Source organism: Myodes glareolus, chromosome 10 (genome assembly GCF_982192425.1).
Source record: "Myodes glareolus chromosome 10, mMyoGla1.1, whole genome shotgun sequence".
NCBI lineage: Eukaryota > Metazoa > Chordata > Mammalia > Rodentia > Cricetidae > Myodes > Myodes glareolus.
This window is the reverse complement of record NC_142035.1, coordinates 38843979-38858126: the sequence shown is the minus strand read 5'-3', so window position 1 is coordinate 38858126 and position 14148 is coordinate 38843979. Positions and strand designations below refer to the sequence as shown.

The 14148-nt window shown below is 41.6% G+C and overlaps 1 protein-coding gene across 1 annotated transcript in view; it reads left to right on the top strand.

Moving 5' to 3' along the window:
• The window catches only part of Sptlc3 (serine palmitoyltransferase long chain base subunit 3), a 116516-nt gene that overhangs the window by 76122 nt on the left and 26246 nt on the right, over positions 1-14148 (top strand). The window contains exon 9 of the mRNA XM_048455580.3: positions 2990-3116. Within this exon, the coding sequence (XP_048311537.3) occupies positions 2990-3116 (127 nt within the window). The remainder of the gene's footprint in view (positions 1-2989; positions 3117-14148) is intronic.

Genomic DNA, 14148 nt, shown 5'->3' with positions numbered 1-14148 from the left:
TTCTGATCAAAGGAGGCTTTGCTTTGTTTCCTTGTCTGATCTTTGCAGTGACCACTTCCCAGCTGAGATGTTGCTGAACTTGTTCTTAAGAATCAGCTTGCTCATCCTTAACGCATCAAGGGACTGCCCATCCTTCCTGTCGCTGAGGCTCCTTGACTTTCCACTCAGCTGTCAGTATGAGCAGGTTCTCTGCTAAGTCCCTATGACAGTGGACTTTAAGAAAAGTAGTGTACTCTCCGTTGCTTTCTCTCCAGGTACTCAGTCCCTTTGAACAAATAAGAATAGTACACACAAAATCCTTTAAACCCCCAAAGAGCAAAGTCTGTAGATCAGGGAAAGGACCACAGGGTAGGCAGAAGAGCTGCTCTCCGTGCTGTCCGAGACTAACTTCCTTTCAGACTGAGGCCACTCTTCCCTGGCTTTGGAGAGGTGAGAAGTATAGTGTTAAAGGCGGAGACTCCTGAACCAGATCATTGGGTTCAAATCCTTACCTTACCATCCTACGTGAAGATTTTTCAGGATGCCTGTGGCTCAATTATCATATATATATATATGGATATATGGGATTAAAAAGCATTGCCTACCTCAGAGTTGTTGTAAATGAATTAACATATACAAAGTTCTTAAAATGGACTTGAAAGCATCCTGTGAATGTTGGCTATGGTGTCAGCTTCTGGCCTCATTTTCTCCTCTGAGTTATTCAATAGCTCAAGTTTGTGCTCTCCTTTCTCCCAAAGGTCTGTCTGTCTTACTGTTGTAGTCGGTAGTGTTTAGGTTAGGTTAGGTTAGGATAGGATAGGTTAGGATAGGTTAGGATAAGTTTGGTTTGGTTTCACTCCTGCCACCACTATCCATCTTGGGATGGAGGGAAATACAAGCTGTGTATCGTTGGTTTGCTTCCTTTCAGCTGCCCACATGCAGGTAATTTAACCTTAGATCATCCCCTTTGCAAATAAGCAAATTGAAATAACAAAATCCCAAGAAGTTTTGTGTTTTGATCCCTGACTCCACTCTACAAATGCTTCCTGTTCTATAAACCTTTAAATTGATAGTCTAACCACTGCCATCAACTTGCATTAAATGCCATAATGTACTATTTTTCTAATATATATATTCACATATTTTCTAACATATATATGTGTGTTATATATATGTTATATATAATATATATTAATATATGTATATATATACATGCACACACATTCTTATAATCACTCTCAGGTAGCTAATGAAAGTATCACTGCTTTCTCACTTTGCAGAGAAGAAAACTGAGATAGTAAACTTTGTTATTTGTGCATAATCACTTAGCTGTCAGTAATAAAGTCAGGATTTGGAGTGAGCAATTAGGTTCCAGAAGTTGTTTCAACTCTAGGACATACTATCCTTCGAGAAAACAACTCCTGATCAACTCGCCCCCAAACCACTAGCTTCTCCCTCTTCTCCCAATTGACTCCTCCATTTGACTCCTCCATTCTTGGCTCATATATTCCACCCTTAATCCTCATTTTAGCAAGCCAATATATGTGCTTTTTAACCTTCTCTGAATTCCTCCACATCCACCCATCAACTGTGGCCAGATCACCCCTCCTGGAAACACTCCTCCATAGACACAGGATCCTATAAGCCTCTATTGTCCAATGCCTATGACTCACTGACTGTCCCCTCCTAACCTCCCCTAGCAGCCTGTGAGAAAGTATTTAATCTCAACGGAGGATGAAAACCCCTATGGCCATTTACCATAGAGCAGAACACAAACTCTGAAGGGCAGTTTGTCTGTAATTCTTAGAAGATTACCAAAGAGCTCTCTTTGGTGGGCTCCAGCACTTCCAGAGCAAACTTCCTTAAATACCACGTAGCTGAGGCTTCGAGGCCTGCTGTGTCATCTAAACTCTTCAAGGGAAGGAAATATACTTCCAGCTACTTTTATATGATTCAGAAAAGGAAAAAAAGAACAGTCACAGATGTCAAACTAGAATACGACCTCAGTCCTCCTTCTGCCTAGCTTCACACATGAATCTAGGATATAGCCCGACACAGGTCTTTAATATACTCGCTAGAAGAAAAAATAGAAGGTAAGAGAGAAGGAAAATTAAAAAGAAAGGATAGAAGGGAAGAGGAAAATATTTACAAATAAAGAGAAAAATTATTAAAATTAATAATTTGACGTTTTTAAATGGGGGAATTGGAATGAAATGAAGGGTAAGGAAAGAATCTAGAAGTAAAGGAAGAAAGGAAACAAACCATTCTCCATGCTGAACCAAAGTGTTCAAAGCCTTTGAGGTGGGCTCACAACCAACACTATGGTATCTCTTCCTCTGAAAGCAGAGCACAAGGCCAGTCCAGGTTCACCAACTGTTTGAAGAAAACACCAAAATGGGAAGAGTATAATGTTGATGGGGACCAGGCGTGGAAGAATGACATGCATTTCCTGGGGTATCTTGTCTCTCTGAACCTCGCACACTTCTCTCCTGTCGGGTTTTCATTTCTTCTGCATCAGAGCTTCATAGGCCCTGTCTCCTCACAGGAGCATCTCCTGACTGCCCCTCTTAGCAGCGCCCTCCCTTTCCCCTGCATCTTTCAGTCTATTCCACGCATCTCCCACATGCACTGTTAGAGTGCGTGGCACCATTGCTAATAATCCCAAGGAACAAAAGAACCAGATTTTGTATTGTCGGCCATTCCTGGGCATTCGCTCTTGTGCAAGGCAGATATTTCAGAAATCATTTTTCCTGCATACGCCCAGTTTTTGCCTTACAGGCCAGCTCTCAATTTGTAACTGCCTCTAACTTTCATACAGTTTCTAGATTTTGATGGGAAAGACTAAGAAAAAGGAGAAGAAAACTAAGGAGCTGGATGTTCCACAGAGTAGATGAGGGTTAGACAGAGAACTGTCCTCTTTTGAGGACCCGAAAAAATGCTTTGCTGTAATGCACAGAGGCCAAGCTCTGAGAATTATTTGCTTACATTTTGGGTCCTGCCTTCATTTTAGGAACTTGTGGATTATGTTCGGGTTCACTCACACAGTGCTACTTATGCGACCTCCATGAGTCCCGTCATAGCAGAGCAAATCATCAGGTCCTTGAAGCTTATTATGGGAGAAGATGAGAACCACGGAGGTAAGAACTCGGCCCCCAAGAACTCTCCCAGGCTTCTGCCTGTCCGTCTCCCACCTTCTCAACTATACACACTTTCGTCCTGTGAGGCCCGGTTTTTTAGTCAAGAGAGGAGCATGCTGGAATTACTATCAGCACATATAGACACACACACCACAAACCCTGTTATAACACATACATAGAGTCTTCAGCAACATGTTAGTATGATCATCAAATTTGGATCATTTTTGGGTGATCAATAGTTAAAATGAACTAAGCAATGCCTTTTGTGTTTATGTGTGTTTGCACGTGCATGTGTGCTTTTTTGTGTGTTATGCGTTTATGCATGTTTGCCTTGCTCGCCTGCTGTTCCTTGTGCTTCCCTGAGATGAATATTATTAGTATATTATTTTATATGTTTTATTGTCAGAAGTTGGGCAAGGGAACATGGCCACTGGTCATTCGAGGACATATAAACTCACAATATCAGCCCAGCCCCTCGTCTGTCACTGCGTCATTTCAGCTAAAATGTGCTTCTTTGCTTAGCCCAAAAGAGCTTCACCTTCTCTTTGGAGAATTATTTCACAGAAGCCTCTGAGAATTCTCATTCCATCTTTCAGATCTAGTCTCTAAAGATTCACTACATGTTATGATAATAAAGCAGTTCTTCCTGCCAGGGAGCTAGTGAGTAAGTAAGAAACAGCAAATTATACTTAAAATTGGCCACAGGGCTATACAATCCTTTTGCTTCGTCCTACCACCATCTGGCACCACGACCTGTATCATTTTCTGCAAACTTCTAGACTCACTTACTAGGATATATGGGAATATTTATCGTTAATAGTATTAAGTAAGAATACTTACACAAGTGTTCTATCAAAAAAAAAATCCTTCTCCAAACTGAGTATCCACCCTGATCGGAAACTGGAATGACCTGTAACCTGAAACTTTCTGAGCATTGACATGAAGTTCTAAGTGTAACATTCCATACTTGCCCTCATATTATAGGACAATCTAAATGCAGGCACACTAAAAATCTTCTGTAAAATTATCTGTGGGTGCAAGGCACAGCAGCAGGTGCCTGTGACCTCAGTGCTCAGGTGCCTTGAGGATTCTGGGTTTGAGGCCAACCTTGGCTACAGAATGATTTCAGAAAAAAAAAAAAGTCATTTCAAAAAATCCTGCCAACAATGTGTATGTATATGAATTATTAATAAATTTTGTGGATAGACTTGGGACCCATCCTCAAGATACCTCATTATATGTATACAAATATTCTCAAAAAATCTAAAATCCAAAGCCCTTTTGGTCCTAAGCATTTCTGATCAGAAACAACCTATATCCCTTATACAAATCAGGTAAGAATGAAACTGGTCTTTTGAAGTAGGGCCTCCAATCACCTCCACACTGACAGTCCCAGAGGCCTTCCAGTGAGCCATCCTGCTTGCCAGAATATTAATAAAAAATATAACGCAGTGTTTGTTTTATCACTAAAGCTGGAACATGACCCACAAGATGGTACCTTTTCTACTACATAAAAGTGGCTGGTGGATTACTGGGGTCTTTTTAGGATTGCCGTGTGTGTGTGTGTGTGTGTGTGTGTGTGTGTGTGTGTGTGTGTGTTTTCTTTTTTGACTGAACCCAGTTTCGGGAGGTAGTTGCCAGGATTCAGTTCCTCTGCTACTACTTCTTGTCACGTGACACCCCACAAGCGAATGGTGCATCCAACCCTGGGCAGGTGATTTAACTTTTCTTTGCTTCAGTTCTTCCAGCTGTGAACTGGGAATAATATCATTTATGCATCGAGGTTTTATGACAGTTAGGTAAGTTAATCTATATAAAATACTCAGGAATGTCTGGAAACAATCATGAATTTTGTATAATTGCTTGCTGTTATTTGCAATTGTTCCTGAGACGTTCAAGAAGTATGTGAAAACTCCCTGATTCTGTATGAAACTCCTTAGGAAAGAAATGAAGAACTGGATGTCCTCCCAGGTCTTGGACTAGTCAGAATAAACAAGGTTAGGCTATTGTAACAAACCCTAAAAAATCCTGTCACCTTAACAAAGCTAAAGCTTATATCTTTCATTGTTGTTGGTGATATTGTTTTGTGAACTTGTATTTATTTTTATTTTTTTTAATGTATTCTTTGACAACCAATAAGGGTGTTCATCCAAGCAAGAGGCCAGTTCCCTGCTCCCAAGAGTCATCAGTTGCCTATAGTTCTTTATCTAGAGATAGGACATTGTGAAATTCTCTCCCTTTCATAGTAACAGGTCCTTATATTCTTAGCATCATAATTAAAATACTTTACCTCATGTCTCTTGGCATCTTATGAATTTAAAGAAAACAGAATGCTGTGAGTCAAAATAGACATAGGAGGAAATTTAAGATAGTTTTTTTTGGGGGGGGTGTTTGCTTGTTTTGTGAGGTTTTGTTGTTGTTGTCGTTTTATTTTTTTCCAAACAAATGAACAAAGGAGAGCAGTTCCCTTTCACAGAACCACCGAGGTTCAGGTAACTCTGCCTGGCACATCCTTTAAAAGACTCAAAGGCAGTCTGGGAATGATCACATTGACCTCATTTATAACAATACCTGCTCAAATAAGTAGGATCGGTCAGAATACTGTATTAGCTTGGCCTTCTCTGCTGAGAATAAAGTTACCCAAAGCTCCAAAGGCTGCATCTTGCTAGATCTGCCACACAGGATCTGAGAAAGAGGAGCCTGGCTCCAAGCCTTCTTCAACCTACTGCAACTGTGACTGGAACCTTTCAAGGCTTTGTTATGGGCAAGTTTGGGGAGCGGTTGGCCAGATCTGTTCCTTGATGAATGTCTTCACTTTAATCTGCAATGCAAAGCCATACGCTTCAAAGAGAAGCAAGCTACAGCAATAAGGTCAGTGTTCCTTTGATGCCAAGGTTCAAAGATGAAATAGCAGTCCCAGTGAGATGACAATGTTTATGTACAAACAGCCACCTTCACTCTGCAACCAGGCTGCTGGTGGAGTTAATGCACACAGGCTGAGGGGCTGCAGGCCGGGTGTGCATTCCATATGCACCAAGGCCCGTTTAATCTCCTCGCCTGTCACTCTGTGCAGTACACTGAGCCCAATGTGGAGATTTGATTTCTCCATCCTAATGGTTGTTGGGTGGTCCCCTAGCTAAACCAATGTTGTAAGCCCCTTAAGGGCAAGAAATGTGTCTTGAATTAATTTTGTGTTCCTCTGAGTGTCAAACTCGGTGCTCGGCTTAATAAATACGTCATGACTCAACTTCCATCTTGCCAGCCTTCTGGATTTCAGGTCCGTGTTTGTGCTAAATAAGACTGTGGAGATGTTTATTTCAGAGGACTAAGAGCAAGAATCTGGTCCACACCAGTGTAGCACCTGAGAAGACCTTTCAGTGAGGGGGATCACTTTTGGAGAACTCTAGAAGGATGACGGTTTTGTCACTGGCTTAATCTAGATGTCAAACAAGCAGCCACAAGGGATTGAGCCCCAAATCACACCAGCAGCTTCCCTATAGAAAACAATGTCATCTGTTGTCTTGTTCTATTTAGATCTTTAGTGAGCTGGGTGTGTGTGTGTGTGTGTGTGTGTGTGTGTGTGAGAGAGAGAGAGAGAGAGAGAGAGAGAGAGAGAGAGAGAGAGAGAGAGAGAGAGAGAGAGATTTGGTCCTTTTCAACTCCCAGTCTTGACTATTCATCCGTGAACCCTCTTTCCCCAACTATGGGAAATCTTTCACTTCCCACAGAAGAAAATGGAGGGTAAATTGTACAAATAATTAAGAGGCATCCTGTGCAACCAGATCACATGTAACCCAGAGCTTGCCTTGCTCCCTCTCTTCATTCAGTTCCTCGATTGACAATGGAAACAGTGGAAGGACTCAGTGATACGATCTAGACAGTGGGTATTGCACAGTGGTGATGTTCAATAAGAACTCAGCAAAGGTAGTGTGATTTGTAACTTACGTACTTCCTTCCCTTCCTTCTCAACTAATTTTACCTGCCCTAGAATTCTCCCCTGTTCTAAGATTTTATGGCTACTCATCCATGAAGAAGAGTAGACATCCTGCATCCTGCAGCACTTGCCTAAAAATATGTCTATAATCTGGTAGTTTCTCCAACTCCACCTCTCAGGACAATCTGAACAACTTCCTGAATATTCTGCCCATTTCTGTTTTGGCTTTTCTATGGTTTGTCCTCAGTACAGAAACCCAAATCATCCTTTTTAGCAGTTATTTTAACTGCACCAAGTTAGGGGATACAGTATAATGATTTAACACAGGCATACAGTGTGAGAGATGGTCAAATCACGGCTATTAGTATTTCCCTTTCTTGGTATGTCTTAAAAGCCTTGAATAAAATATAATAATTATATATTTATGGAATACAGAGTAACACTTGAATATATGTGTATAATATGCTGAGAAAATTGAGGTAGTTAACGTTTCTACCTCTTCAACATTGGTATTTTTTTTGCATTTAAAGCCTTTGAACTCCTGCTTTTTTACTCTTAAAATAGATAATAGGGCATTATGGACTGCAGTTCCACTGTTCCCTAGAACACCAGGATTTATTCTTCTGGATAACTGCTGTCATCCTCTCTCATCCCTTCTTCTTCAATCCTTCCCAGCCTCTAATAAATCCATTCTATGCTCTTGCTGACATTTTCAAATAACATCTATCTGAGAGAAATACTAACTAGTTAAAAGAGAGACAGAGAGAAAGAGAGAGAGAGAGAGAGAGAGAGAGAGAGAGAGAGAGAGAGAGAACATAACTCACAGCATGCCACTCCCTGACTCCATCCGTTTCCCACTCACTCGACATGACATGTGATCCAGTGTCCTCCGGGCTTCCAAAACTTCTCCCTCACATTTCTTAGGCTCTTCCCATTGCTCATTACAGTGATTCGTGAGCACTCAAACCAGCTTCCACAGGAAGGCCTTTGCACCTTCTTGTCCCTCTAGAATGGCCTTTCTTTGTCTCCACTGGTCTTCTGAAAGAGCTGCCCCATCCTACATAGCGCAGCCTCCATCCCTCCCATTCCTCTGACTTTCATAGCATTCCTTCCTGTCTAGTCCTTATTTTCTCTCACTGGAGTGCAAGCTCCAAGAGAAGAGGCTCTTCCTCCCATTAAGCACACTGAGCACAGCACTGCGCAAGCATGGTCCTCTATGTCTCAACAAAGATCTGTTGAATGGCAGCAATGCTGTTCCTTGCCCTTTTAGTCCAGCAAATAAATGCCTCTAAATCTCTCTGCATGGCTGTGTTTGATTCCTCTCTCTGAAGAGCACCAGTCCCTTTCCACAGCAGAGTCTTGCCGCTATCCTTCCAAAACAATTTTCCCTTCTCTCTCCTTCCTTTACAAGCACCGGTTTCCTCTGCCCAGACTGCTTGCTCTTAGGTTCTCTCCCCCTCATCTTGCCCTGGCTCCTCCCCTCCATTCTGGGGCCTTTGCTCTCCCATTCTTCCTCCTCCCAGTTGGCCTTCACCTCTCAGCATGCTTCCCCCTGTGGTAACAGTCTTCGATTACTATTGTCCTCTGTTTATCTCGTGCTTTTATTCTTTCCCCATTCCCTTTCTACAAGGCCTCTTCCTCTGCCTGCATTTGGCAGAATCCCAGCCTCGGTTTCCTATACAGTTCCCCAGCACAAGTGTACTCCCATGATTCCTTTCCTTTATATAACAACGCGATTCCATGCTAGAGTCACCCACAAAGATGAGAAAAACTGGCTTGCTGATGCCCTGCTCCCAAATATTTCTGCGCAAATGCGTGGTATATTTATAAAAATCCTGAGTGGTGCTAATACCAGCGAACACCCTTTGAGACCCATCGCTGCATGATGACCTCATCACACTCATTCTCTCCTTCCTATCAAGCATGAATGAGTTAGGATTTCTTACAGATAGAAGCCATCCAATTCACACCGTTGGCTATCAGCACATGCCTGACAGATAACAGACAATGGAAGCATGTATCCAAATGGAATTAAAGGGGAACGTGGATAAGTTCCAATTGTGCCATGAGACAGACGCTGACAAAATATCTTTGGGGATATTTTGGGAGCCATCGCTTCATCAAAAGTGTTGAGCACAATGATTCCTGTCAGCCATCAATGCAACTGAGTCTGCTCACCAAGGTCAGCCTTTTGCACGTATAATTCTCGCCTAAATCCATGTCTACTTTGGCTCATAGCATTTGTATGTTTATTAAAATGCCTTCGGTGTAGGACGTTGTTGCCCATCTGTCTTCCATCATCACTTCACATTTCATGAAGATGGGAGAGCAGGATAGGAGGAGGAAGAGGGTTACACAGTATGCTATGGTGGTTCTCAAAGGGTGGTCCCTAGACAAGCGTGTCAGCATCACCTGGGGCTTGTTAGAACTGTATTAGACATTTTCATTTAGAGTCAGAAACTTCAGGGTTGGGGTTAGCAAACAGTCTAACCATCCCTCCAGGGGCTTGGGAAGCAGCCTCATTTGAAAACCACATTTCCATATAAAAGAAAGGAACCAGGTAAGGGTATGTTTGCAGAGGGAAACAGAACAGAAGACAGCTTTCTGGCAAACAGACAGAGCTAGACAACCTTGCAGAAAGGAGGCCTGGGGACTGGAAAATGTGAGAGAATCAGAACAAGAAAAGTATGAAACACATTTTGAGTCACTTCCTTAAGCCACCATTTAAATCCAAGCATCAACTCCATTCACTCAGTTACCACAAGTGCTTGTCCGTCATCCCTGGTATGGGTGACCCCTTTGGCTGCAGCGAAGTGCTTTTGCCCACAGAACTGTGTGTTCTTCGTAACAGGTCCTCCCGTAAACCTGTGCTTTCATAAAACTCCCTGTGATCTATAAAGTCATAAGAGCTAATGGTTACAACAATGGCGACAGTATTCTCTTTGATCATCACCGTCCAGCAGAGACATTGCTTTAGCAATTGGTGTTGCTTGGGATACAAGGGATGGTATCCATAAGACCCGCTTTAATCCTTGTCTGTGTAGGGCCGGGGAGTGAGCTTAGTTGGTAAAGAGAGGATATCAGTGCTGCATTTTTAAAAGACAGCTGTGGTAGTGCAGGCTTATAATTCCACTGTAGGAGAAGCAGAGAGGGGTGGATCCCTGGGGCTTGCTGGTCCCAAGCCAGTGAGAGACCCTAGCTAAAATAAAACAAAAAGGCAGGATGAGGGCAACTGGCACCCAAAGAATAACACCCAAGGCTGCCCTCTGGTCTCCACATGAACATGTGCACACACATACACACACACATACAAAAAATAACAATTCTTCATTATGCAAGATGGTGCATATGTCTAATCCCAGCATTCAGAAAACTGAGGCACAAGGATCTTCATTGTGAGGCCAGCCTGGACTATGCAGCAAATTTGATGCCAGCCTAGGAAACTTAGTGAGACCCTATCGCAAAAAAAAAAAAAAAAAAAAAAAAAAAAATGGGGGGCTAGAGAGATGGCTTGACATTTAAGAGCGGTTGCTGCTCTTGCAGAAGTCCTGGGTTAGGTTCCCAGCACTCACGTCGGGCAGCTCACGGCCACACATCTTCACCTATCTTAGGATTTTATCTAACACCAGTACTTTCACTTATAAAGGTTTACTGGAGACGGGAGCATGAAATGCTCCTAGTGATAATTAGCAGGTCTAAATTGAGATGACCCCATTGACTAGCTGGTTCCTTATGTGATGAAAATGGCTACAGAGAGACCACATGTATGATTTTGCCAGCGATCTCCTCTATGTCAAGCTGCTGGAATAATCACCAAATTTCTGAATCTAACATTTGCTACCACAAGTCTAGAAAAATTTAGTTTACATCTGAGTCACCAGTAACGTCTACTGACAGGAAAAGAATAGTGGAAATTTGCTTATATATATATATACAAAACTCCAATTTCTAATGTGTAATATTTTATCTCATTGGGTTGTCTCTACATCGTTTCCAACCAAAATCCCCTGTCCTTAAAGGACAAACTTTAAAAGGGTAGAATTCTGTTGTCTTCAAAGTTTATATATCAGCTGAATGATTCCATTCATATTGAGCTTTGGCCAGTCTCATTGGCTACTCTCAGCAATTTTATCTCCCAAAACATATTCTATATTTTAGCTTCACCTAAAAAGCTTTCATTCCTCCTATCAAACCTTTCTTTTTCCCCTAAACTCCTGAACCATCTTTCTAAGCCCTACCTCATGTCCCTAATTAATAATCCCCAATTCATTCAGTTTCTCAGTTTCTGGCAGTCTTTTTCTTTTTTCTTTCTTTCTTTCTTTCTTTCTTTCTTTCTTTCTTTCTTTCTTTCTTTCTTTCTTTTTGTTCCTTTTATTTTAGTCACATATATCCCAAATGCAGCTCTTTAAATAGTAGTAATTAGTATTAAAACATGTCTTGAGGCATCAAACTTGCGAATGAGTGCACACTAAATACTGGTTTTGGAACAAATCAGATTGCTTGCAAGTTTTGTAGCCTCAGCAACATCTAGGAGCACTATAATATCCTGTCCTTAAATGTGGCCTATGGAGATATTTTGGATCAAATGCTAGAATTAGAATCACTAACTGGGTGGGTCTATGTGTAAGCCCAAATCTAGATTCACTTTTCTATCCTCTGGATACATGAATGGATGTACATTGTGTATACTGGGATGTGTCTTGACATAGAAGTGAGGTAGGCAGACTGAGTAACTCCAGCCAGCACTATCCAAATAGCAGCAGCAAAAGCAGAGCTGTGTCTTTAATTATCCAAGCAGTCTAGCTGAATCCCTCACTTAGAGCTTCCTATGGAGACACTGTCTAACATTCAAAGGTGCATTTGACTTTTTAATACATAGTAATCAACAGGAATCGTGCCCTATCGAACCCTGCCTGGCTAGAGGTAACTAGGCTGACTTGGGTCTGATCTGATCTTTTCTACCCCACTTCCTTCTCTTCCTCTTCCACAATAATCATTTGTGCTTTGATTTTTTTTTCCTGTGGAATTATGTTGTGAAGGTAATGAGAAGTTGAAAAGGTAAAATTCCCACAGAAAATGTGGGTTTTCTTTTATACTACACAGCTAATAAAAGGTGGCAGGCCATTAGGATTTTGAATTCTCAATAGCTTTTTATAGTAATCATTCATTATAAATTTTTGGATTGGTGAAGGTTTATTGGCTAAGAGAACAAACAGCTTCCAACATATTTCAGCGTATCATTGGTTTAACTTGCTTCTTACTTGAGTTGAAAGGTTAAGACACAAGACTGCAAGTTCAGTGCCAGCCTGGACAGCAGAGCAGGACTCTCTAAACAAAAAGTAAAAAGAGGCCTGGGGGTGTAGAAAGGTGTACTTGCCTGGTATGTGGAACACCCAAAGTTCAGTTCCTAGTACAGTACTGTGGAGTGGGGAAATTTTTTCAAACTAGATCCCAAAGTTGTAGACAGGGTAAGGGATTTGGAATATACATGATGATTTCATGAGTCATGGTTGGAGAAGTGCGTGACCTTCCTCCCCCAAATCTGATGGTCATAAATCAATTACATGATTTTGCCTAACCATAGAGAAGCATGGAAGGGAAAGTAAACTGTAGACAGAAGTTTTTGTCCCGCCCAGTCCCACAGCTGTTCCAAAGAAACACACAGAGGCTTATATTAATTGTAATCTGTTTGGCCTATTAGCTCAGACTTATTATTAACTAGCTTTTACAACTTAAAATAACCCATAATTCTTGTCTATATTTAGCCACGTGGCTTGTCTCTGTGGGGCCTCATCTTGCTTTCTCTGCATCTGGCTGATGACTGACTCTCTACGTTTCCTCTTCCCAGAATTCTCCTAGTCTGGTCACCCTGCCTATATGTCCTGCCTGGCTTCTGGCCAATCAGCATTTTATTTAACCAATACGATTGGCAAATCTTTACAGTGTACAGGGGCATTATCCCACAGCAGTAAACCATCTACCTAGGAGAAGAAAATTCACCTTTGGTAAAAAGGCAACCAGTCTTCGCCATCCTTAGATGTCCTGAGGGACTTTAAGATATTGCACATTTTAGGCAGTCACCCAATCTTTCTCCAGTAGCTTAGTAGATAAACTCTTGACCCGAAATGTAATAAGAGCAGCTAAGAATGAAAGGAAAATGTGCCCAAATGACTAGAACAGGTCTCCTTAGGTGGGCTCTCAAGGCTACTAGCCTGCCTGCCTACAACCACTTCCCTTCTTTTTCACAGAACCGTGGTCCACCGCAGTGTGTAGTGATGTGAGTGCCATATGTTCTAAACTCCCCAGCACCATGTTCTTTATGGTAGCAGAAAATGGAATGTGAGGAAAATGCTTCACCAAAAACAAAAATTAAAATTGATGTGAAATTAGTTAGACAAGCTCTAGAATTTAAGCAGAAAGAGAAAAAAAGGTCCCTTTTTGGAAGAAGAAAAAAAAAAAGCTTAGGGGTTATAATCAGAAAAGTGGTACTGTTATCAGAAAAATTTAAATCGCAATTTAAGAACATGATCACTTGGGATAATTATCTGAACTTGGATGTATTTGTTTATTCAGTCAGTTCCCACTCCCTGTTCGCTCTCCTTGAATTCTTTTGAGGCCAGAGAAGAAAAGGGAGCTAATATCTGAACAGGGATGGAGCCTCCTGTGCTCCTATTGTGTGCATAGTCAACCCTTGGCTAACCGAGAGAGCAAACACAGGACAAGTCTGAATTCTGAGCCCAGAGAAAGGGAACTGGATAGTCCAGTCCAAGACTGAGTCCGTGTGAAAACGCCCTAATCCACAGAACTCTAAACACGTCGCCTCTCTTGAAAGCTCTCAGAACCATTTGTTACTACTGTTACTGTTAAGTGGGCAAGTTCCTGCCAAGTAGTTCATTCTAAGACTTTTGCAGAATTTCTAAAGCTTAAATTTCTGGGCTTTGTTCAGTTACTGAGAGGAGTGTTAAATGAAATGCCACAGTAACTTCGTTCTTTTTGAAATTCATTTTTTTTACAATGTACCTTTTACGGAGGAAAGAAAGAACGAGAGAATAATACTGAGAATGTATTTGCCCTGAAAAGCCCGGTTGTGTTCCATTG